The sequence below is a fragment of the Gadus morhua genome, chromosome 8, assembly GCF_902167405.1.
Source record: "Gadus morhua chromosome 8, gadMor3.0, whole genome shotgun sequence".
NCBI classification, from domain to species: Eukaryota; Metazoa; Chordata; class Actinopteri; order Gadiformes; family Gadidae; genus Gadus; species Gadus morhua.
Genome location: NC_044055.1, coordinates 29,460,504 through 29,486,163, shown reverse-complemented (window position 1 = coordinate 29,486,163; position 25,660 = coordinate 29,460,504). Strand labels below are relative to the sequence as shown.

The window sequence follows — 25,660 nt, the reverse complement described above, 5'->3', positions numbered from 1 at the left end:
TATTATTTACTTATTTTTTGAAATATCATTTTTGAGTTTCATATTTTTATGTCATATATTCTGAAATGCTAATTTTCAATGCATGCTGAAAATACTGTGTTATGTGTGAATTCTAGTTAGACATGTTAGACATTTGATAGATCTTTTTTGCCTTAAACCAGGTTGAGACTCCTGAACATGTTTAAAGGTTTTTTAACGATGATCAAATGTAGTGCAAAATATGACCCAAACAACTGTTTTGTTTTTGTTGTGATCTTAGTAGTCACAAAAGGGGATATTTGTGGTAGAAATGAGTGAGTATATTCTATGTAAACCATGATTATTAATAGGTTTAATATTTTAAATGGTGGAAAGCACATGATGCTTGCAGAGTCTGGGTTCAGAGCAGATGGAGCTCAGGAATGTCCAGGGAACTGCGGGGTCAAGTCATGTTGACCTCAGCCTTTCAGCCTTGGGTCATCTTGGCTAACAAGGTCAATCCATGCGGACCTCAGACCAGGGCGCGGTTGATAGCATGCTGAGACGAAGATTGACTGGGCGGAAACCCCATTGGGACTCCATTGTAACAAAGAAATTCCTGTATGTGTATAAAGTGAAGCTGGAGTCGATGTTCGAGCAGTGACTCTATAGACCTACTCAGGCTGTTGTCGTTGTTGTTTTTCTTCACGATGAAGTCTTTTTTCAATTCTTGCTCCGGACCCCTCGATTTATTTTACACTCTCTCTCTTAAATTAGTCTAAGTGTTTTAAATCTCGATTAATCTTCGACAAAGGATCTCCAGGGTACCATACTGCACAGGGACGTGCGGCGCCTCATCATCCTCATCCCAGCAGAGGATCAAGTCGGCGGGCACCAGCTCGCCTGAGAAGTGCGATCTTTCCGGGTCGCACGACGCAAAGATCGAGTGGGAGGTGTTGCGGCGATCTACGGGGAAGTCTGCCTGCGAGTGGGTGCATCTGATGGCCTTACTGCGCATGCGTGCAACAGCGGCGATCTACCGCGGAAGTCTGCCCGCGAGTGGGTGCACGTCATGGCCTTACCGCGCATGCGCACATCAGCGAGCGAACAGGTGGATGCAATTAGTCTAAATGAGCAGCGCGTGCCAGAGACAAGAGAAGAGACGTGTGCTTGTTGATTTGTTTGCAACGCGGCAGCAGAAGGAAGAGCTCTCGGACAAGCACAGAGTTAAAACCCATGGGAAGAGGGAAAAAGATCAAAGAGGCTACCGGTAAGCTCAGGTCTCTTTACTGGACTGAGTTGTGCTAATTTAAATGCTTGACAGGTTTAATTTAAAAGTAGAAATGGCTTTCTGGCGTTCAATGCATTATTTTCGGTTTGAATACTTTTTGCCTAATTTAATCTACTTACCTTTTGCCTGATTTAATGTACCTTTGTGTTTGATGGGAAACATTGATTTAATTTGCATTGTCCTATCTGTGTATGTTTGAAGGTTTTTCACCTCATCATATTCATCGTGCTGGTCAATACTGGTCAAATAAAATGAAGATTGAGTGAAATCCTGTGTCTGGTCAAGTCCTTCCCGTTTCAAGTGTGGGAAGCCATGGTGTTAGAAATACTTGCCAGTGTGTGTGTTTGTGTCCAACTGGAAAAACAAGAACAAAGTGAAGGAAGTGTTAACAAGAGACAACTGGTTAAAAAACCCTCCAGCAAATGCAGATTCCACTGCCTATCCTCTGCACGCTACAAAGGAGGATGCAGCATGTAAAGCTGGAGCCAGAAGTTAAAAGTGTTTGGGATGCTGAGGGTTTAGAAATAAAATCCTCTCCACATACATCATGCTGAGGTTTGTCGAACCAAAACAAGTGGGAACAAGAACAGCAATAAATTAAACAAAGTTAGCCATGTGTGGAACAAGAACAACAAATCTAACTTGAAAAACAAAAAACAAAGTGAAGGAACAGGGAGGAATATTATAAGTTATTAATAAACAAACAAAAGACTCCACAAAAATCAGGCTGAGGTCAAGGATAGCAAAGTGCATCAGGTCGAAAGGAAGGATATCAATCGCAGCCAGCAGCCGTTGCCACCACCACCAACCTCCAGCAGTTGCCACCACCAACAGCCGTCGCCAGTACAAGCCGGCCACCACCACTAGCAGCAGAAGTCGACACCACCATCCTTCGCTAGCTCAAGCAGCCATCGCCTCAAGCAGCAGCAGTGGTTGCCGGCACCAGCCAGCCCAAGCCACCAGCAACCGCTAGCAGCATCCACCGCTATCAGCATCCACCATCAGCAGCAGCCACCGCCGTCAGCATCCACCATCAGCAGCTTCCACCAGCACCAACACCAGCCGCCGCCACCTGCAGTAAAATGAAAATAATCAGACAAGGCCTTGAATAGCCTGTAGGTTAATGAGTTTCCCCACACATGGCCAAATTGCTGCCAAGTTGGGGAAGGGGTGGACAGAAGCTTACTTCATAAAAAAATGATTGTCACTACTGTCTGTGTAATAACATTTGAAAGCTCATAATGGCTTATACTTTTTGTGTGGAACTTATTATTTATATATGTAATCCAACAGCCTTTTCAAGGGTTTAATTAATCTATGGCATCAGACACTCAGTACTCAGCTGACTAGATAACACCGTCAGGTTCAGCAGATTAAACCTAAATAAAACCTGTCGTTAATCAACCTCAATGATCCTAGTAATCCTACATCAATAACTAACTAAATAAAAGTTGTCAGAGATTCACTACTGAACTTCTGGTGTAGTAATACCTTCACAGCTGGCAAAATCGAGTTGGCTAGCAAGCAGGCAATGACTGAAAATCGGTCGTCTACCAAGATAAAAATATATATTATTACGCTGTGCACACACAAATAAAGATCAGTAAATGCATCATAAAGGCCCTCTGATATTATATAGAGAGTTGACAATTCAAAAGAGGTAGCTATTTATATTAAGCTATTAATATATATAGCTATTCAATTTATCCCTGGAGATACCTTACAGCTTTCAAGGTCGAGTTAACGTGGACGCAGGCCCATTGAAAAGAAAAGGCCGTTATTGTATTTAACTAATTAAATATTAAAATATATATTATATATATAAATATACAATTATTTAGTTATAATATTATAAGTAGACCATAGCTTTTATTCAATTATCGTTCTAACAAGATCTGTATCTGACCATTGACCATCAACTTGGAAATTCATATTGACATATGGCCATGGAACGTATGGTACTATATCCCCATACTCCCATCTTGAATTTAATAGACCATTTTCATTGCTTCGAGGAAGTCTGGTGGTCTCCGTAATAAATAAATAAATAAATCCATTCATTTATTTATTACACAGCCCTTCTCAATGTTGTGGAATGCTCCGTTCACTTGCATGGGCCTTTCCGACTTCCGGCGGTGAATTATCTTTTCCTTCCGGGCTTAAAGTTATTTTAAAGTTGTTAAATGAAATATCACCATTACACGGTTACATAAAATAACATAATCAGCAAAGACGGTGGTTTTATAGCCATGATTTAAACGGCATGCGAGCTGCTGGTTTCAGCGTCCATAGCAACCATCATAGCAACCATGTTTTTCTGTCGAGACCTGGGCCCGTACCTGGGCCCTGTCACGACGGGGCCCACTGCACCGTCAGTCAAAGGACGTCGGAAGGCTTGGCTGACGGATGGGGGAGCTTTCCGGGGTTGTCAGAGCCTGAGTAGTGTCACAGTGCTTAAAATTTGCATACTCGATCTGATTGGATGATGGATCCGTCGCTGCCGAAAAAGTTGAAAATTGTTCATCTTTTGACGTAGCCGAAGGCTCCAACGGAGCGCACGGATCCACAATGCATTGCGCGTCCATCCCCATTCAAAGTCAATGGGGATCAGTCAACGGACGGATGCAGTGGGCACGAGGCGTTGCGCCTCATGCCCACTGCACCGTCAGTCAAAGGACTGGGAAGGCGTGGCTGACGGATGGGGGCGGTTTCCAAGGTCGTCAGAGCCCGAGTAGTGTCACAGTGCTTAAATTTGCATACGGTGATCTGATTGGATGACGGATCCGTCGCTGCCGAAAAAGTTGAAAATGTTTCAACTTTTTGACGGAGCCTTTAGCGGACGGATCCACAATGCATTTCGCGTCCGTCCCCATTCAAAGTCAATGAGGATCAGTCAACGGACGGAGGTAGTGGGCACGGGGCGTTAGGCCCATTCACGCCTCATGCCCACTGCACCGTCAGTCAAAGGACGTGGGAAGGCGTGGCTGACGGATGGGGGAGTAGTCTTTGCAGAGGCATCCGTCAGCAAATCAAATCGCTTCCCGCTAACAACAACAAAGCCGGCTTCTTCCCGCTTCTTCCTGCTTGTTGCATTGTCATTGCAAGATGACCCGCTTTCCCGCTTTCCAGTATCGTCAGAGCCCGAGCACAGTGCTTAAATTTGCATATGTAACCCCTCTTTGCCTTATGAGGTTACAGGTATTTTTGGGTTTCGGTTTCAATTCGAAGTTGGACCAGTTACCAGGATTCTAGGTTAACGCTCATGGAGCCCAGGATGGAACATCAATACTGACCACACTCACACAAAACATAGTTTCAGAACTGTATTGTTAACAACAATTTTCAACATGGAAAATAATAAAATGCGCGCAAAATAAAATAGAAATATAAAGAAATGTCTTTATGGTCTTCTCTTCCTTGATATGAGCTCAGTTTATATCGTTGGGGCCCTTTGATCTTTGTGGTTCCTACCACACCACAGGTTTGGGAGGTAGTTCAGTTGACTCTGTTCCTTAGTTCCGGCTCGCCATCTGGTTATCTCCAGCGGATGTCTGGAAGCTGCCTGGTGGCTATCCAGTGCTGGTCTCCTATCTATCGTTGACTACCGGTGTCGCTGATGTCCCCTCGACATCGAGCGTCACCAATTCAAATCCTTCACAAAACCTGACCTGTAGAACAGGCCACATTCATACATCTCAGTAAATTACAACAGGCCATTGTTTCAGTTAAAATAAATAATAACATAAATATGACCTATATATTAATTTCAATCAATTAACAAAAATATATTATCCACATAGGTCTCACTTTACCAGTGAATGAAATAAAAACTCAAATAACTCAAAATAGCCTTTTAGCATCAATTGTCCGAATTAAATAATAATTGTCCGAATTAAATAATGAATCCCCCTTTTTCTCTCCTTCCATACAATGCACACAATAGCTTAACATTTAGAATTACCCCACGGTGTTAGCAGTTAACCTGTGCGTTAGCTCGAGTTCAATGCTAATTCGCCTTGGTCGCTACACTAGCGGCTAACGCACAAGGTTTCAATTTAGCAGTTAGCGACAAGTTCGCACTGACGCACACACACCTCCACTCGACGCTCCCCACATTCAAAAGACACATTAAACTCACCGCCGAGCGGGCAACATCAACTGTGGACTGTTGAGTCAGCTCGCGGTGTTTTCCAACTACTTCTAGATACTTTTAACTACTTCTAGATATTTTTCAATCGTGCAACCGAACGGTGCGTTCTCTCCTCTCCCACTAATTATCACGCAGTTATGCGCACCTACAACGCCGCTTCACCGTGACGTCATGACGCACGTCTCTCTGCTCTGTCCGACGCAGTTAACCCCATAAATGCCAGCTATCGCTCTCTCACACATTCATACAAAGTAATAGCGGACTTTTACTCTTTCTTCTTTTAACTTTTTCACAGCTTATGAAGCCTGGGCTACACATACGCGATCTGATTTGATGACGGATCCGTCGCTGCCGAAAAAGTTGCACAATTTTCAACTTTTTGACGGAGCCGAAGGCTCCAACGGAACGAACGGATCCACAACGAATGGATCCGTCCCCATTCAAAGTCAATGGGGATCAGTCAACGGACGGAGGTAGTGGGCACGAGGCACACCCGGTAAATACGGATACGGACCGTTTTGTTCGGTCCCGGAGGTGTTTTGTCCGTCAATGGGTCCGTTGCCTCTGATAATCTGCGGGTTGGTGAGGGATGTCACATTCCACCGCCGCCTAGGCCTTCGCCTTTTGCGCCTTTTTTTTTGCCGATTTCGGATGACACAAAGCAAAAGCATCTCCTCTAAAGATGCCATGTTTGCGATTGTCGATGCCGTTAATTTGTGACACGACAGTCACTGCCCTCTTGTATTGCGTAACATCCATAACAACTCTGAAACCGGACAGAGGTATGAAGGGTAGTCCTGGAGACAATGTTTGGTACGGACGGACGAATTTCGTCCGGATCCGGAGGTATGAATCGGCCTTTAAACAGTTGTAGTACCAGAGGAAATTGGAGGACGGCCATTGACTCCCATGTTAAAAAAATTTGGAAAAAGCTGAATAGATTAAAAAGTTGAAATAGTTTAAAAACGCTGAATAATAGCCATCATGTTGTTAAAGAGCTGAACGTTTTAATATTTGAATGGTTTCTGTGGCTGAAAGTATGGCAGAGGAGTTGAAGAACAAAAAACGGGAGGAAGAAGATTTCAATATTTAGAGTGTGAATGCTACAGCATTCACACTAATAGAACCTGTGAAGAACAATAGTTGAGCGCTGCATGCAGCACTCATCTAATTAGGTGAGCGTTATTCTCTTAGAGACACACACTAACACACACACACACACACACACACACACACACACACACACAGGGCCGTCGGACAGGGGGTGTAAGGTGGACGGTTGTGGGGGGGCCCATGGGAATAAAAAAAAAAAAAAATCTTTAGGATTCTTTACCTTCCTTAGTGGTAGGAGCCACACACTGCGCTCAGCGGCAATTGCCGCCAGGCCACGCCTGACCTTTGACATTTCTGCATTTTTAGCAATGCTCTGCGCTTTTCATTCAGCTGTCACTTTATTTGTTTCCAACCACTTACTTTTTCTTATATGGTGTGCATGTTAACATTGTTTACTCCATTTAGACTTTTGAACTTTTGTTCAAATTCCTTCACTTGATTTAAGCCATTTAACGTTTCTTTATGTCTTAATCTATGTGGCTTTATTAAAAAATATTTTCAACCTCACTTTGTACTACAGTACTCACTGCATTTTCTGCAGGAAATGCATTTTCTAGTTATTATTATGATATCCAAAGGACTTAGGGTTGATAGCATGTTGACAAAATGTATAATGAGCCTAATCATTCATCGGGAGAATTTAACATTTTGAATGAAATTATTATAAAATTCTATTTTACAGACAAAACTCTACATATCTCTACAGAAGGAAAATGTACCGCTATTAAGACACGTATTTTTTTTATATAACAACAGACTGAGGCTGGCACCTAACTGTTCTGAATCAGGCATATAGAAAGGCCACCGTTTTGATAATCGGGGTCCTTCCTCACTCCTCTCTATGAAGACCAGGGAAGATGGCGGACGTATTGAGTGTTCTCCGTCAGTACAATATCCAGAAAAAAGAAATTGTTGCAAAAGGAGATGAAGTTATATTTGGAGAGTTTTCCTGGCCGAAAAATGTCAAGACCAACTATATCATCTGGGGGTATGTCACCGTGTTTCCTTCCATGTTTGTTATGTTTGGCCTGCCACTAAAGAGCCTTGTGGTGCTCTTCGGCTAGCAGTGCTACATGCTAACCACTACGAGGTCCTACGCCAGTCCAACACAGTTCTATTTTATAAATAAAGATTAAAGGCAGACTCGCACGTCCTGTTATTTATTGTTTTCTTTTACTGATCTTGTATAAGCCGTTGTGAAGCTAGCCATCATGTTGATAGTTCACCTCCTGACAGAAGTTCAGACTTTCCAATAACTGTGTTTATATATTGTGATAATTGGACCCATCGATACAGATATGTGTCTCTGTTAACTGTTGATGGTGTGTACCAGAATCAGAGTCATTCTGCCAGCTGGGCTCCTGGCCCGCGTACGGCATTCTCTCTGTTGCACTACTAGTGATCTGTCAGAATTAATGGTTTGTAGATCATATTTCCGTTGTTATTGTAATGTATATGTTTATGTAATCTATTTGTTAATGACTATCTGTATCCCTCAGAACTGGGAAAGAGGGGCAGCCCAAGGAGTACTACACACTGGACTCTATCCTGTTCCTGCTCAACAATGTCCACCTTCCTCATTCGTCGTATGTGCGAAGAGCTGCAGTAAGTTATATTGAATCATAAGTCCTTCAGTGTTGTTGTATTTTCAGTGCAAATTATCTTTACCAACTGGTCCGAAGGCTAACTTGGGTTTCCTCCACAGACCGAGAACATTCCAGTTGTCAGGAGGCCTGACAGAAAAGGCTTACTTTCTTATCTCAATGGCGAAAGTTGTAAGTGTTAGGCTACTAGTAAGAACAAACCGCTATTGACACTAGGAGTAAATGAAAACCAATTTGTTTTCCTTTTCATTCACAGCTACTTCAACAAGTATAGACAGAAGTGCCCCAATAGAAATTGGTTTACAAAGGCCAACGCAAGGTGAGTTTTCATATGTTGGATTATGGGAGGGAAATTAATTCATGATACGTTTGTAATAATTGTCTATATAGCTTGCACTAGTCATGAATGAAGGTTGTACACAAGGTTGAGTTTAATTTGCTGTTATATTTGAACATATCCACAGGTAATGTATATTAAAGGAAATGATTTGGCTTTGGATTGTTTGATTATGGGAATGTTAAAGGCTATCAAAATAGTTTTGTCCCTCTCCACTGACTCCATTGCTAAATGACATGTCATAAGGGACTTCCACAGACGTAACCTTAGTGCTCTGTTGTCTTCAGTAAAAAGAGCTGCAGAAGAGGCCGCCACTGAGGCCAAGAAACCCAGGATTGAGGTAATTCACATCATTTATGAAATATCTGTTGTCATTACTCATGATTGAGTTTCCTTTACAATATGTATTAATTCCATATTCAATTCAGAAATATACTATTCAGTAGGGATCAACCGATATGGATGTTTTAGGGCCTAGGGCGATACAGATTCCGACTGCAGATTTTCTTGAGCAGATATTTGGAGCGATACTGCTTTTGCTCCCTCAATTTACATCATAAAAATGACACAATGATGATAATAAATGTTACAAGTCTCAATTTAATGAAGGAACATGAACTGCCTGTCTGTAAATCATCCCAAAAAAATAAAAAACGCGAAAAAACAAATAACAGCGTGATATATCGGCCGGCTGATATATCGGTCGATCACACTACTATTAATTTTAGAAGTGTATGTGTGTGTATATATATATATATATATATATATATATATATATATATATATATATATATATATATATATATATATATATATATATATATATATATATATATATATATATATATATATATATATGAGGGATGAGTTTGGGATTAAAGCTAATAAAATAGGGAATATGGTTGAATTAAATATTTCTAGTAAATTTTTCGCTTGCAATTAGTCATTCCAGAAATGTAAATTACATCAAAAATACGTGTGTGGGTGAGGGTGGGTGGGCTGTTATGGCCTTTATCGACAAGCATGTTGTATTTGTTAATTTATCTTTATTAGAGGAGCATCATTTGGTTGATGAGAGAGATGTCTCCTTCAATAGGATGAAGAGCGGGTGCGTCTGGACAAGGAGCGCCTCGCTGCGCGTCTGGAAGGCCATAAAGAAGGAATCGTACAAACTGACCAGATCAGGTAAGAAATGCACTATCAGGGTTTTAAAGGTGACATATTGTGATTTTTTTTTTTTTTTTTCAAACAAGTAAACATAATATGAGTTCCAGAAAACATGTTTTTGAAGCTGTTCGCTGGAAAAAGCTTTTGGGAAAAAAAAGACTTGCCCTCTGTTTCAGTCCCTTCAGATTGTGCTGTTGCTGGTGTCTGTAGCTATAAATACAAATGAGCTGTCAGATCAAACCGCAGCATGGAGGAGAGGGGATTGTTGTCGTTCTATGTAATAATACAGGCATGAATATCACTCAACTTTCGGGAAATTCGCCGTTTTGAAACCAAAATAGGTGACCTCCGTGAATCGTGTAGATTCGATGAAAAGGGCTGTGATTGGTCCTCTAACAAAATCATTTCCGGAAACGATACTCGGTTTGGACCTTATTTATTTTGTACGTTGTTTACTTTGCACAGGACCAATAAAATACCAAATAGGATTTTTAAAGCTTTGGAAGTTTATTTACAAAACTATTTAAAAATATTTTGTTGTCAACATATAAGATCGATCGGGCGGAGAATTGCAATGCGTATCCGACATCCCGACGGAGAACTTTGAATGCGCAGGCGCGTCGTTAGACCTGGGCATTCGAGGCTATAACCCCGGATCTTTTGGGAATAGCCCCGGATCGCTGTGCCGTAATAAAAACATCATAATGCTGAAAATAGCCCCGTAGAGTTTACTTCTTTGTGATTGAATTACCAGCAGCCACAGATGCAACATTGTAGCGAGTGAAAACCGCAAAATTCTGCCGTGTCCATGTATGGGCAGATTTAGAATAATTTGTTGCAAAATGTTGCAAATTCAACGTCGGTATTCTTTCTTCTCTATGAACAGCCGATCTCGTCGATATTGTTGTTTCGTGCTGCCAGCCTTTTAGTGAGATCAGAGAGTGTTGAGAAGGACAGTACCAAAATATCTTTGGTAAGATGGATATAAGAGAGACCCGCAGTGAATTCAACCCGGTCCAATTGACATCGGGTACGTGCATGACAGTGGTACCGTAAAACGGCAATAGCCCGGGCTATTATTTGTTTTCTATCACTGAACTTTCGAACAAAACTCTTGCTCAGCAACCAGTATGAATATTACCGTAGGCCAACATGTTTACCAGGCAGTTGAATAACGCCAGCACACACACACACACACACAAGCCGCGTTTACATGGACACATCTATGCCGCGTAGATTTCTATGCGGCATAGAAAATGGTCATGTATACGCCTCAGCTAAAGGTCCAGCAGGTGGCAGAGGCCAGAATCCTCAACAAACTGGCCTCAATAATGTCTAACCCCACTCACCCACTCCACGCCCTGAAGGTGATCAAGAACAGCACCTTCAGCCAGAGACTAATTGCACCAATATGCAAAACGGAGCGGTACAGGAAGTCCTGTATATCAGCTGCCATACGGTTTTACAATGCACAAAATTAACTTTGCACCTTATAGTATTTATTATTTTATTTATTGTAGTATTTAAGTATTTTAGCATATGAGGGAATGTGTGTTTGTTATGTCTGTCCACGCTGTTGTGACACTGTAATTTCCTGTAAAGGATTATTAAAGGATCTATCTATCTATCTATCTATCTATCTATCTATCTATCTATCTATCTATCTATCTATCTATCTATCTATCTATCTATCTATCTATCTATCTATCTATCTATCTATCTATCTATCTATCTATCTATCTATCTATCTATCTATCTATCTATCTATCTATCTATCTATCTATCTATCTATCTATCTATCTATCTATCTATCTATCTATCTATCTATCTATCTATCTATCTATCTATCTATCTATCTATCTATCTATCTATCTATCTATCTATCTATCTATCTATCTATCTATCTATCTATCTATCTATCTATCTATCTATCTATCTATCTATCTATCTATCTATCTATCTATCTATCTATCTATCTATCTATCTATCTATCTATCTATCTATCTATCTATCTATCTATCTATCTATCTATCTATCTATCTATCTATCTATCTATCTATCTATCTATCTATCTATCTATCTATCTATCTATCTATCTATCTATCTATCTATCTATCTATCTATCTATCTATCTATCTATCTATCTATCTATCTATCTATCTATCTATCTATCTATCTATCTATCTATCTATCTATCTATCTATCTATCTATCTATCTATCTATCTATCTATCTATCTATCTATCTATCTATCTATCTATCTATCTATCTATCTATCTATCTATCTATCTATCTATCTATCTATCTATCTATCTATCTATCTATCTATCTATCTATCTATCTATCTATCTATCTATCTATCTATCTATCTATCTATCTATCTATCTATCTATCTATCTATCTATCTATCTATCTATCTATCTATCTATCTATCTATCTATCTATCTATCTATCTATCTATCTATCTATCTATCTATCTATCTATCTATCTATCTATCTATCTATCTATCTATCTATCTATCTATCTATCTATCTATCTATCTATCTATCTATCTATCTATCTATCTATCTATCTATCTATCTATCTATCTATCTATCTATCTATCTATCTATCTATCTATCTATCTATCTATCTATCTATCTATCTATCTATCTATCTATCTATCTATCTATCTATCTATCTATCTATCTATCTATCTATCTATCTATCTATCTATCTATCTATCTATCTATCTATCTATCTATCTATCTATCTATCTATCTATCTATCTATCTATCTATCTATCTATCTATCTATCTATCTATCTATCTATCTATCTATCTATCTATCTATCTATCTATCTATCTATCTATCTATCTATCTATCTATCTATCTATCTATCTATCTATCTATCTATCTATCTATCTATCTATCTATCTATCTATCTATCTATCTATCTATCTATCTATCTATCTATCTATCTATCTATCTATCTATCTATCTATCTATCTATCTATCTATCTATCTATCTATCTATCTATCTATCTATCTATCTATCTATCTATCTATCTATCTATCTATCTATCTATCTATCTATCTATCTATCTATCTATCTATCTATCTATCTATCTATCTATCTATCTATCTATCTATCTATCTATCTATCTATCTATCTATCTATCTATCTATCTATCTATCTATCTATCTATCTATCTATCTATCTATCTATCTATCTATCTATCTATCTATCTATCTATCTATCTATCTATCTATCTATCTATCTATCTATCTATCTATCTATCTATCTATCTATCTATCTATCTATCTATCTATCGGAATAGAATTAACTGTTCGGCATAGATTCTATGCCGAATAGAATAGGTGGTGTAGTCCGTTTTTAAATCGCCATGTATACACTTATTCCGCGTAGATTGGGGTTTAACTTAGAGCAGCCGCAGTAGTTCACTGAGCTCCGTCGGTACTTTTAGGCCCAATCCCATTTCTAGCCCTTACCCCTTCCCCTTACCCCTCCCCTTACCCCTTCCCCTTGCCCCTCAATACAGAGGGGTAAAACGTTCCCCTAGGAAATGGGACGCCCCTCCATTACGTGGCTTCATCGTCGCTGACTGCTATGTCAACAGAAGCCACGAGTAGGCATGTTTCAGATCAAGCATACGTTGCGTTGCGTTGCCTCACATAACATAATGAATTAGTGGATAAAAACTTCACAAATGCTGGCGTTAACTTCCCTATGTGATGCGACGGGTCACATGGCTTTAAAAACTCGCTGGATCTCCATTGTAACTCCGTCCGTCTGCTTTTCTGTGCATATGCTCTTTCAAATAAATGCAGACATAAGACACTCCCCTCAACATATCAAAACATTTCCATAGGATAGGATTTTATTTGTTGTCATTGCACATACACACAGGTACACACAGGTACACACAGGTGCAACGCCAAACCACTCCCCAGGGAAACAAAAGGCATGCCATAGGGAACAACGAAACCAACTTACTTAGGAACCAATATTTGGTGGAGTTCACATAAAAAAAGGTATGAACAATGATAAAATAAAAAATCAAATTAAATTTAGCTCGGCTACACACACACACACACACACACACACACACACACACACACACACACACACACACACACACACACACACACACTAAAATACTAAATTACAACAAAAACAATGGTCTCGTTTGGTTGATACATTCATTAGGCAATTGGTATAATGACACAGACATTCAGTGGGCTATTGAGCTCAACACAGAAATACCAAAGTAGAAAACAGACGCAAGAATGAAAAGATTGAACAACGTAAGACTCACTCCCACTGTTTTCTGGCGATCATTTCCGATTTTAGGAACTCATTGTCCCTGGTCCCCCTGAAATTAATGAGCCGTCTGGTCTCCTGTGGTGTCCCTGAGGTAAAGGTGGAAAGGAAATCTTCAGTTTGACAGGCGAGCGACGTAGCCTAGGTGGCAGCTTTACCGATATCAAAGCAGTGCGCCGGTATAATCAACCAAGGAATAGTAGTAGTAAGCATATCCACTGCACACAAATGTTACTTGAAACCTTAAAATGTCATGTCAAGGGTTATCGGATATCTATCTCAACAAATAGCGATAGCGGAACACATTAGCATCGGCTTCTAGTGATTCAAAACAAACTTGACTAGTGATTCAAAACTAACTTCACAATTAAAAACCGCTCGAAAATAGTATTATTACACCAGTCTGCCGTAATTAAAGTGCTGAAAATACTTACATTTGTGCGTGTCCTTCGCTTGAACCATCGCTGCTGTTTGTTTATTTGGCGATTTCGGTTGGCCACTAGAGAGCGCTAAAATCTTGTATAGTTCAACGGTTATTTACCGTTATGTCATGTTTTATATCGAGCTCAGAGATCGCATTGTCCGTGTATGACTTCGAGCTGAATATACAGTCAACTTTACATCATGAGTCCGAATGATAACAACTAGTAAAAATGCATTTTCGGCCGGATTTTCCTCGAAGCCCTCCCTTTGAAGTGTGGTCCCTGGATAGCTTCGTTTCAAGCTACGTTTTCGCTTCGTTTCAAGGGCTACGTAGCCTTTTGTCTTCGCCCTACCCCTTAACCAAAATGAGAATTGGGACACCCTTACCCCTTCAAACCAAGGGGGAGGGGTAAGGGGGAGGGGTAAGGGGTAGAAATGGGACGCACCCTTAAGCACACCGAACTTCACCGCTGTCAAGGAAAGTGGATTTATTGCCTGATTCACGTCTTTGTTATCACTCCGTAAAAGTAGTCCGGTAAGCGTGTCCGGTTGCTAAGTGACGGGACATGGGTGTTTATTAATGAGGTGTCCGCGCGCGTCCGAGATAACTGTAAATTAGTAGGCTACTACTAGTACTTTTGCAGGCTGAACGTTAAAATATTCTTCTTAACTTAGAGAGATGGCAGCTGCAGTAGTGCGCAATTGGACCTTCGAGGATTCCTGGTCACTAAATTCCCGTAAGACCACTCTCTCCCACCAGTCTTGGCTGCGGACTCGCATCCAAATTCCTCTTGTTTGCGGCGGAGCATAGGGTAAATATAAAGTTCTGACGAGAAATTGACGTTGCTGCGCTGTCCTCCTCCTTCTTAATTGAAGGAGCAGGCAGAGAAAAGCTCTCTCCTGCTGTGCTTTCATTAAAATCAAATTTAAAATCCCCGATAGTGATAAGACATCCATTATGTCGCCGCCGGTCCAGAGACGTGTCAGGTGTGCGCGAGAGACATAACGGACACTTTTGTTACTGCCATGTATACAGTACATTCGGAACACATTTTAGGAACAGATCTATGCCGCATAGAAATCTATGCCGCATAGATCTGCCATGTAAACGCGGCTACTGGCACGCACGCACACGCAGAGTGGTAATCGGGAGAGTTGGGAGAATTCCCTGTGGCCCGTTAACGTTTCGGGGGGCGCCGGGTCCACGTCGCAACCAATTCGATTTTGTCTAGAGGGGAGTAACTGAGCGCCCCCTCCCGAAGTGGTACAGCCCAGGTCGGCCTTGAACTGCGATTGGTCAGAAAGACGTAACAGCTAATGACAACATTAAACTCTCATGCAGGCTCGAACAGAGTGACACACACACACACATAGTTTTTCACCCACTCGGTATCCAGCTTGTTCCACGCTTAACGCACCCAGGCTACTATGTGGCGAGCTGGGGCTCTCATGTTCTCCCCTGCTGTGTATTCCTATTCCGCATCCCCTGCCATCCAGTTGTCATACGATTCATGCAGACTGGTTTTGAACGGCTGATTCCATGGATGTACTTTGCGTGTGCCGTATTTTCCCGCCGATGTGGCGAAGCTGTATGGTTATGCTGTTGAGAGCTTAAATAAATGCACTATATAAGTTGACTATGAACAATTATTGAAGTTTAACATTTTGTTCAGCACATTTGACAACTGACAGATGCAATATTGTAGCCAGTGAAAATCGCAAAATTCTGACTTGTACATTAAAGGGCAAATTTAGAATCATTAATTGCAAAATGTTGCAAATTTGATTCTCTATGCAAAGCCCATCATGTCGATATTGCTGTTTAGTGCTGCTCTAGTTTGCACAGATTCAGGAGACCCGCAGTGAATTCAACCCAGTCCACTTGACATCTAGGCGCATGAGTGTTTATTTGGCTACAGGCTTTTCTAATGTCTCATTTTGGCTGCTGCATGTGGTGCACTTTCCTATCCATAACGTAAACATTAACCTATTCGACGTGATTCAGACATGACGATTTGTCTTTCTTTTACTTCTCAAACTACGTGACATTGCATGTTCATCAGCCCGATTTTCAAATTTCCTCGGGTGAGAAACCCCCAAAAACCCGTTTTAAAAGGACTCTTCTGGGCAACAGCGAGAGTGAGAGTATTGACAAGTGTTTAATGTTTGTGTTATGTATTGTGTGAAAAATTATGGAATATTCAAAATTTTATACCGGGGGAGGATACCCCAGACCCCTAGAGGGATAATATCCTTCTCACCTTTTTCACCCCTGACCCGTTTTCATGCCTGAAGAAGAAGAAGAAGAAGAAGAAGAAGAATAATAATAATAATAATAATAATAATAATAATAACTAGAAAATGCATTTCCTGCAGAAAATGTGGTGAGTGCTGTAGTGAAAAGTGAAGTTTATTTTTTTTTAATAAAGCCACATAGATTAAGACATAAAGAAACGTTAAATGGCTTAAATCAAGTGAAGGGATTTGAGCAAAAGTCTAAATGGAGTAAACAATGTATACATGCACTAGGGCTGTCAACGAATATTCGAAGTTCGAATATTCGTTCGAAATGTATCCAAAAACGCGAATTCGAACGTGAAAATTAATATTCGAATGTGAAAAAACACTCCCGCGGTACAAGCGCCTCTATCTGCTTTGTGAATGAGCCTCTGTCTGTTCGCGATGTCCCTCATAATATTCGAATGTGAAAAAACACTCCCGCGGTACAAGTGTAACAGACTAGTATTGTGAAGAGCGAATGTATTTTATCCCCTCGGGGTTTCCGTACTTGGATATAGGTATTCCAGCTCGGCTATGCCATTCAATAAGCATCCGAAGTAGAGCTCAGGGAGCTAGTAGTCTGGCTGGTGAAAGCTGCTATAACGCAATGTTCTCGGCAAAGTCCGAGACAGCTTTTTTTTCATGAATCCGAACGGTGCGTAGTGCTGGCCCTTTCGCTGGCATGGTGGAAGACGTAGGCGACATGCATATTTTTCTTTATCGATTTTAATAGGCCTTCTCGATAAATGGTAACTTGGTAAGCAAAGCAAGGAACGTTACCACTAGCATACTTTGTAACATTCAGGAGCGGGCGTCTTCTTCAGATTACTATAGTTTGCGCGCTTGCAGGTGTGGTGGTGAAATGCAAGCGATACAAAGTTGTGGCTTTTCATGATTAGGCCTCCACGTTACTGGGCTGTTTATAGGATATATATATATCCCGCTAATTTGAACCATGGTTTTGTCGCATTATTGACATATTGACGGCAACTGCGTAAAATAGGCAACCAGATATTCGAATAGTTCGAATTCGTGATTTTTTTCCAAACGAACATTCGAATGTCATTTTTGAGCAATTTTGACAGCCCTAACATGCACACCATTTAAGAAAATGTAAATGGTTGGTTGGAATAAAGTGACAGCTGAATGAAATGCACAAAGCATTGCTAAAAAGGCAGAAATGTAAAATGAATTGAACTGAAGAAGTGTGTGTGTGTGTGTGTGTGTGTGTGTGTGTGTGTGTGTGTGTGTGTGTGTGTGTGTGTGTGTGTGTGTGTGTGTGTGTGTGTGTGTGTGTGTGTGTGTGAATAGCGAGCCGGTGCGTCATTAAAAGTATCCCAATAGAGCGGGAAAAACAGCCCATTCTGGCAACACTGCCTGAACGTCCTCCAAAGGTAGCCAAATCTGGCAACACTGCTGAACGTCCCCACGCTCCAGCGTCAACGTAAATCAATGAGGCAGACTGAAAACGAAGCCAGTATGAAACTAAAGCTGTGATTCTGAATAAAGTTTAGATTTGTTAAATAGTTTGAACAAATGTAAACGGTTTAAAAATGATTGAGTTACGAGTCTTAATAAGTAGGTGTGTCCTTACCTATTTTAAAAACAAATGAAATAGAAACAGTATCGATCGAGGATGTTGCCGCTCCGATAAATACAAAAATCTAAATAAAAGTATCAAATCACAGTAAGCTAGGTCAATAAAGGGCATACAGCATTGACCATCGACCAATTGGGATGGATGTTAAACTATGGATTTTGGAAACAATTATGCAAGTACTAGAGCTGTCAAGCGATTAAATTATTTAATCGTGATTAATCGCATTAATGTCATAGTTAACTCTAATTAATCGTGATTAATCGCAAATTCTTTTTCTATGCTAAATATCCCTTGATTTTTTTTGTCCCATAATTCTTCTCAGTTTAATTCTCTTATCAACATGGTGAAGTTCATCGGCTTGCCTTGTGCAAATGATTTTTTATTGATAACAACGTTGGCATATACACTGATCAATACAAAAAAAGAGCCTATAGTGCAATTAAACGACTGCTTTGAACAAATGTCATTTGAACATAGCAGTCAGGCTACTGCTTCTTTGTTTTGAGCCAAAGAAAAAAAAAAAAAAAAAGTTTTTTTTTTATTAAATAATTGCGTTAATCGCGCGATAAAAAATTTAACGCTGTTAAATTTGGTTTGCGTTAACACCGTTAACGCGTTGAACTGACAGCTCTAGCAAGTACACAACTCGACCAAATACAGTGTTTCCCCTAGATTTTGGTAGCAGCGGTGCTGTGTGTTGGAAACCTAGCAACGCTAGGTCATTTTAAATAATAAACCTTTAAATGGTTATTTCTGGAGAGATTTTTTGGGGATCAATGTACGGATTGAGCTTCCAAGCATGACATGACAACCAACAGTCAAGGTATCTGCTGAGACTAGATCATGGTGCAAATGTGCCTTGAACTTGGCAGAAACATTTATTTATTTTTGCAACGCCGCTGTACTAGACACTACTATATTATGGAAGATAAATCAAGAAAGATCTTTTTTTAATAATGCATCATTTTCCATAATGGTATAACTATCTACGCTGGGCTCTATGCTCTATCCAACCCTATGCTCATAGCATAGGGTTGGGGGAGTGCTGCTAGGCAGTGCACAGGGCTACTGTACTTACATTGGTATACCTCGTCACACCAATATGCCTAGGTTCAACCCCTCACTTTATTTGAGCTATTTGTTACTCTTTATCTTGACAATATAAAACAGTCTGTATTAGGGATGGGCACGAGTAGTAAATTCCAAACTCGAGTGATCGAAGGAATTCCTTGAGGATCAATCGAGTACTCGTTTAATCAAATCTATTTTTAGAATGCAACGCATCTGCAGCAGGAATAGGCCTAATGATGAACGGCAATATTACCCACCAAACATGTAATGCTTATTCTCCATCAAAACAGTCAGAGTTATCAGAGTATTCATTATTTATTTTTGCAAACGTTCAAAACACATTTTCCTTACAAAAATAAATATGCGTCTCACAATTTAAATCACGTTGAACCAAGGCCTGTAACGGTTTAAAAAAAACAACGAAACAAGTAGCCTAACCATTGCAAATAATTTAAAGCTGCAAATAAAACGGCAGCAAATGGACTATGGAAATACTCAGCGTTGTGATCTTCTCTACACGGCCGGGACTACAGCTGCGTCTTGCTGCGGGTCTGCTTTCCCGAACTCACCGTTGTGTTTCAGGAGCATATGTTGCCGCATAGTTCTTTCTCTGATAGCTCGATTTCGCTTGGCATATTTTACATTTCACCTTATGATCTCCTATTTCTTTAAAGTATTTCAATTCTTCGCTGTGCTTTGCTTTAACCGCCATCTCTTAACTTTTTGAATTCTGGCGTGCCTGCACACGGCACGGCACGCGCCGTGCATTTAATTTGCTTTGTTCCCACGGCATGCCTTAGTGGCGCCGCACAGAAAATTGATACATTTGCTTCAGAAAACTTTGTTTGTGTGTGTATATGCAAACTCGAGTTTGCCTGTTCACCAACCGAGTTCATTTGTAACGAGGAGTACTCGAGTAATCGATTCCTCACGCCCATCCCTAGTCTGTATGTTTGTACTGTTCAGTTACTCAATATGCTTATTTTTTCTGATTGACATTCTAGGAACATTAAGTTGCATAAATGGTAAACTTTGGATGATACCGAAACTTTAACCTTTTGCCTCCTATGCGTAAACCTATAACCATACTCCGCATGGGCTGTCACTTCTAAGGCTGCAGGACTCGTTCGGATTATAAAATCAATCAAGTTGTTTGTTGCGAGAGTATAGACGAGGGCAAGAGTTGTGTTGGGCCATAACAAATTATTGATTTAGGGGAAACTGCATTTCCGATAAATTTCACTGCTGTCGCTGCTTTAAACCAAATTTATTTTGGCCATCAAACCATTTAAGTGACGTTAGTTCATCTATGGGCCTCAGTGTTGAGGGTTGACGTGACCCCCTTTTCCGTGCGCGACAGGTCTTTGTCGGAAGCCATGTCAGTTGAAAAGATTGCCGCCATCAAGGCAAAGATTATGGCCAAGAAGCGGTCCACCATCAAGACGGACCTCCACGACGACGTCACCGTGAAGCAGAGGAGCTTCGTGGACGCTGAGGGGGCCGTCACTAGGGACATCGTGAGCAGGGAGAGGGTCTGGCGCACCAGGACCACCATTCTCCAGAGCACTGGAAAGGTCAGCCGGAGCTTCCCTCATCACCTACCCTCTGCCAACGGGAAGCGTATCTAAAGCTGATTGTCTGATTCACTTGCAGAACTTCTCAAAGAACATCTTTGCCATCCTCCAGTCGGTAAAGGCCAGAGAGGAAGGCCGTGCGCCAGAGCAGAGGCCTGCACCAAACGCAACTCAAGTGGTATGTACTACGTAGCATTTGGTCCTTAAACCTTCACAAACCCATGGTTGGCATCATGGGTTTGATTAACGTAAATGATAGGTATTAGGGGGCTGAACGGTTCCAAAAAATTGTAAACGGTTAAACAACCCCTTTTTTTTCTGTGAACACGTTAATCGTTTTTTTATTAATTAATGAATGCTTTTTTTTTTTTTTTTAAGTGAACCGAAGTCGCGCTCCCTTGGTTTAACTTCGTTCTATAGGGCGATTATTTGTTTATCAACACGGCGGATGCGCGAGCAGAATGATCGCAAAAAGATAATTTGTTTGACCGGTTGCCATGGTTATCTCCGTGTGGTTTATTTGCAGTTGCAGTGTTAATTAGGATGTTGTCTGCTTACTGTTTCATTAAACTGTAATCAGAAAACGCGGTTATATGCTATAGTCCCTATAATATCTGTGGTATAAAGACTCGGACCAATTTCAAATTATAAATATGTACACTTTATGTTGAAAGTATAGATCGTTGCGATTCCCATTGAAACGAATGGCGCAGTGATTATTCTTTACACGAGAGCTAGTAAATTAAGAATAAACGGTATTAAATTAAACTGGCGTGCGAATTAATTGATGCAATGCCGAACTAATGTTAGTTACGCGATCCGTTCGTTGATTGGTCAACAGAATCGCACTTCCGTGTGACGGGGGGAAAATAACCAAACACATTATCCGCAAGGTATTTCTGGACAAAGGCGAAAGGTTTGTTTATTGAAGAAAATTGACGCACAAAAGTTTGCGTCCTTCTTGGTTGTCCTACATTTTTTTAATCTTTGTTCATTGTGTGCGTGTTCTTCTTTTTCCTTGGATTTATTAGCAGGCTACACTGTGTCGGGCTGCTATGAGGTCACAATGCTAACGTAGCTGCCGCGGCTATCGCGATCCGCGGCAGCTATCGCCCCCTACCAGCTTGTTTAACCCCCCCTACCAGCTTGTTCGCACTACCTCCGTCCGTCGACGGATCTCATTGACTTTGCATGGGGCGCTCGCGAAATTAATTGAGGGTCCGTCCAATCGGCTCCGTGGCCTGCTTCAAACAGCTGAGAAATTTTCAACTTTTCCGGCAGCGGAGGATCCGTTCGCCAATCAGATTGCGGTCATGCAAATACACGCATTTCCTGAATCCATTTTGCAATAACAAGCAGGAAGAAGCAGAAGAAATCTCGCCGAATTTTTTTTTTTATAGAAACGTGAATAATAGGATGGTTTTTAGTCACCTGTTTGTCATCTTTTGTATTTATATCCACACATCAGCTTTGTAGCGGGAACCGATTTGATTGGCTGCAGTATGCGTCTACAAAGACTAGTCCCCTATGCGTCAGAAACGCACTCGGTCATCCGTCGACGGACGCATGTTGTGTGAACAAGACGGGAAGGTACTGTCGGTGGTGGGAATGCAAGCCGTAACTGAGCTGCGCCGAAACGCACCTTCACTACTCCACCAAGTAGTGGTGAAGTAGAGAACCGATCCGCACCCATAAGTGGAAATGCGCCATAAGGGTACTGTCGGCGGTGGAAATGCGAGCCCTAACTGAGCTGCGCCGCACCTTCACTACTCCACCAAGCTGCCCCGAATCGACCCGCACCCTCCGGTGCAAAAAAACATAAATAACACGTGCTCAAATTTCAGTTTTATAACTGATTGTCTTATTTTGTTTACAAGTTACGGATGCAGTCTGGAGATGATGTGGGGTTCTTATTGTTTACTGTTTGCAACTTAGATTACACAGTTCAGGCTGTTGCAGCTAGCTCGGGGGAGAGACTGTATGACACTAGGTGGTACAACCTGAGATAAAAAAAATAAATAAAAATTGCATTCTGCATTTTTGTTTTTTCTTTACCCTTCATTGAACCAAACTCGTACCGAACCTTGATGTCTGAACCGAGGTATGAACCGAACCGTGAATTCAGTGTACCGTTACACCCCTGCTATCAGTTGATGGCGTTAAATGGATAATATTAGGGGCCACTCACACTAGGGCCGTTTGCCTGTTCCGTGCAGCAGGAAGATTCGGCACGATTCCCCCCCCTCCCCACTCCCCCTGCTGGCCCATGGTCACACTGCTCCCAAAGGCCGTGGCCTGGGCACGATTGCTCCAGTGATGTTGATAGGTTTTCAATGTAGTGAGTCCCCGGGACCCACAGGTGGCGAGTTGGGTGGGTCCCTGAGAAATTCAATGGGTCCCGACTCCCCAGTTTAAAAAATGTGTTTCTTTTTTATTATTATTCTATTTCTTAAATTAAATTAATAGTGTTAAACTCCTTGATGGTGGTATGATATGGTTATAATAAACGGATGTATTAATGTATAATACGGCTGCCGTTCAATGTAGTTTTCATCACCACCACCGGATTATGTTTCATTTATTTCATTACAGCACGTCCCCTAAACGTTACAACATAATCGACACGAATGAGCACAGCATCGAGCAGTGGAAACGTGGGTTTATTTACTATGAAGTTCGTATTTTTAATTGTTGAAATGAAATCAGCGGTGACGAGCTAGTTGTTTTGGTAGCGGCTAAATTAGCATGTCGCGATACTTTGTACAGGGGATCACGTCTGCGCCGAGTAGATGCGCAGAGGGTTGAAACAGTGCTTGTCCGGTCTGCTCACAAGAAGGTTTCTTTGGCCAGTTACTGTGATTAAACACGAGTTGTTTATTGTTCACAATGTATCGTTTTTCATGGGGAAAATGAGATGCGTCCCCGGGACGCATGGATAGTGAGTTTAGTGCGTCCTTTCAGATTTTAATGCGTCAGGGACGCAGGACGCGTACCTAGCAACATCACACGTCATCACGTCGTAATACGATAAATACGTCATCACCAAGCGTCCTCGCCGCCATAACAACAATGGAGAACAACAACGTGAATGCTGTCGTCGGCCCAAATTTCAAGTAAACACCCGACTTCACTATCGCACCAACGTAAACCCACTCGTGAACCGCTTGCTGCCATTGTTTAAAATGATTGTTCCGGGGAAGAAGGGCATGGACCTATAAAGAAAGAAGGGTCGCGCAAGGACTACGTCATCCAGCTTACGTTGCGTATCCGCGTGTCATCTCATTAGCCTCTGTACTTTGGCCACGGCACACCTCTCCCAAGTGTCCCGTGGCCAAGGGGCTGTTCCGTGCTGGAATATGGATGGCGTGGTCACACTAGCCAAACGTTCTAGACTTTAGTATGCAAATGAGCTCGGGCACGGGGCCGCGGCCCTAGTGTGAGTGGCCCCTTACTGTGCGTTCACACCAAAAGCGAATTGCGCTTCTAAGACACTGTGGTCGCTCATGAAAAATCGCTGGGAATATTTCTTTTCGCTTTTGTCGCTCATGACGTACAATTCAATTTTGCCGCATTTAAACGAGCCGTATGCTTTTAGTACAGACAGCCATATCAAAGACTGAACTCCCATACACTTTGGCCATATTGCAGAGACGGTTTTGCTTGTTGGATAAAGTGCTTCGACAGCAAGCAGGACAGGTGTGTGTGTGTGTGTGTGTGTGTGTGTGTGTGTGTGTGTGTGTGTGTGTGTGTGTGTGTGTGTGTGTGTGTGTGTGTGTGTGTGTGTGTTAAATTAATTATTATATATAAAAAAAATCCTAAAATGTAATTACAACCGAGAACAAGAAAACGTTGCGTGCTATAGTAAAAAATCATGATCTGCACTCATTCGTCAAACAAATTGACATTGGCGCACATGGCTAATTTGCATAGGTGCACAGGACTGGCTGGCTCCGCAAGGCAAATAATGGAACATATTTATCTAGCTATCTAGGCCTATCTGTCTAACTATCTATCCATCTATCAACGAGTGTCGTTTTAATGTGATGTATTTTGTATCTGTCCAGTCAGACTTGACTTTAAAATAAGCTATAATTTAATTATTCATAACTCTTCATTTTCGCTACTATTTGCACATAAAACAAAATGTAAATATTGTATTGTAAATTTGTGAATATAACCCACATAGAGATGTCCACTACTTACTTTATTCTTACTTTTATTTTATTTATAATCTTATCTTCTATGCTTGTAATTTATATTTGTACGGAGCATCTGGAACGAAACAATCTCCCCCCCAAGGGATCAATAACGTTTTCTGATTCTGTAACAGTGACATGTGGATTCTCAACTGTTTCATGCGTTCTACATCGTAATGTTGGGGTTATTGTGGGTTTTGGCCCCTTTCTGAAACATTTCTTAAAGTACAGTATCGCTAGTGTTGCATAAATATTCATGATGCTAGTTTATGTCAATACAACAACAGGAGTGTGCCTCTATGTGATCTGTACAACAGTATTGAGAGTATTGAATGAGTTTTGTTTTGAATAGTTGTACATTCCTTTTCCTTCTCAGGACCCGTCTGCCAGAAGCAAACAGCCGGTGCCTGCTGCCTACAACAGATACGACCAGGAGCGCTTCAAGGGGAAGGAAGGTCAGTCTGCTGGTTCTCCGTGCCAACACACACGTTGTTGATGCTAACTTCAAGTGCTGTAGGATCAATACAACGGTCCAATGTTGCTTTATCACTTGTTCCGGTTGCGTTGAAGAT

At 41.1% G+C, this 25,660-nt stretch overlaps 1 protein-coding gene and 2 long non-coding RNA genes across 3 annotated transcripts in view; 1 reads left to right on the top strand and 2 right to left on the bottom strand.

Annotated features, from left to right (window-relative positions):
• Positions 1-4,557: 4,557 nt before the first annotated feature.
• Positions 4,558-5,709, bottom strand: LOC115548169 (uncharacterized). Its single transcript, XR_003977532.1, has 2 exons — positions 5,388-5,709; positions 4,558-4,917 (listed from the first exon to the last, which is right to left on the bottom strand). It is a non-coding gene; the product is annotated as an uncharacterized LOC115548169 (long non-coding RNA).
• Positions 5,710-7,316: 1,607 nt separating this feature from the next.
• cdc73 (cell division cycle 73, Paf1/RNA polymerase II complex component, homolog (S. cerevisiae)) overlaps positions 7,317-25,660 on the top strand; it is a 45,236-nt gene continuing 26,892 nt past the window's right edge. Inside the window, exons 1-9 of the mRNA XM_030362584.1 lie at positions 7,317-7,500; positions 8,012-8,117; positions 8,218-8,287; positions 8,373-8,435; positions 8,741-8,793; positions 9,550-9,638; positions 20,679-20,892; positions 20,972-21,070; positions 25,465-25,543. Of these exons, the coding sequence (XP_030218444.1) occupies positions 7,370-7,500; positions 8,012-8,117; positions 8,218-8,287; positions 8,373-8,435; positions 8,741-8,793; positions 9,550-9,638; positions 20,679-20,892; positions 20,972-21,070; positions 25,465-25,543 (904 nt within the window). The 5' untranslated portion in view covers positions 7,317-7,369. The remainder of the gene's footprint in view (positions 7,501-8,011; positions 8,118-8,217; positions 8,288-8,372; positions 8,436-8,740; positions 8,794-9,549; positions 9,639-20,678; positions 20,893-20,971; positions 21,071-25,464; positions 25,544-25,660) is intronic.
• LOC115548168 (uncharacterized) lies at positions 13,814-14,637 on the bottom strand. The gene is made up of 2 exons (XR_003977531.1): positions 14,379-14,637; positions 13,814-14,033 (listed from the first exon to the last, which is right to left on the bottom strand). It is a non-coding gene; the product is annotated as an uncharacterized LOC115548168 (long non-coding RNA).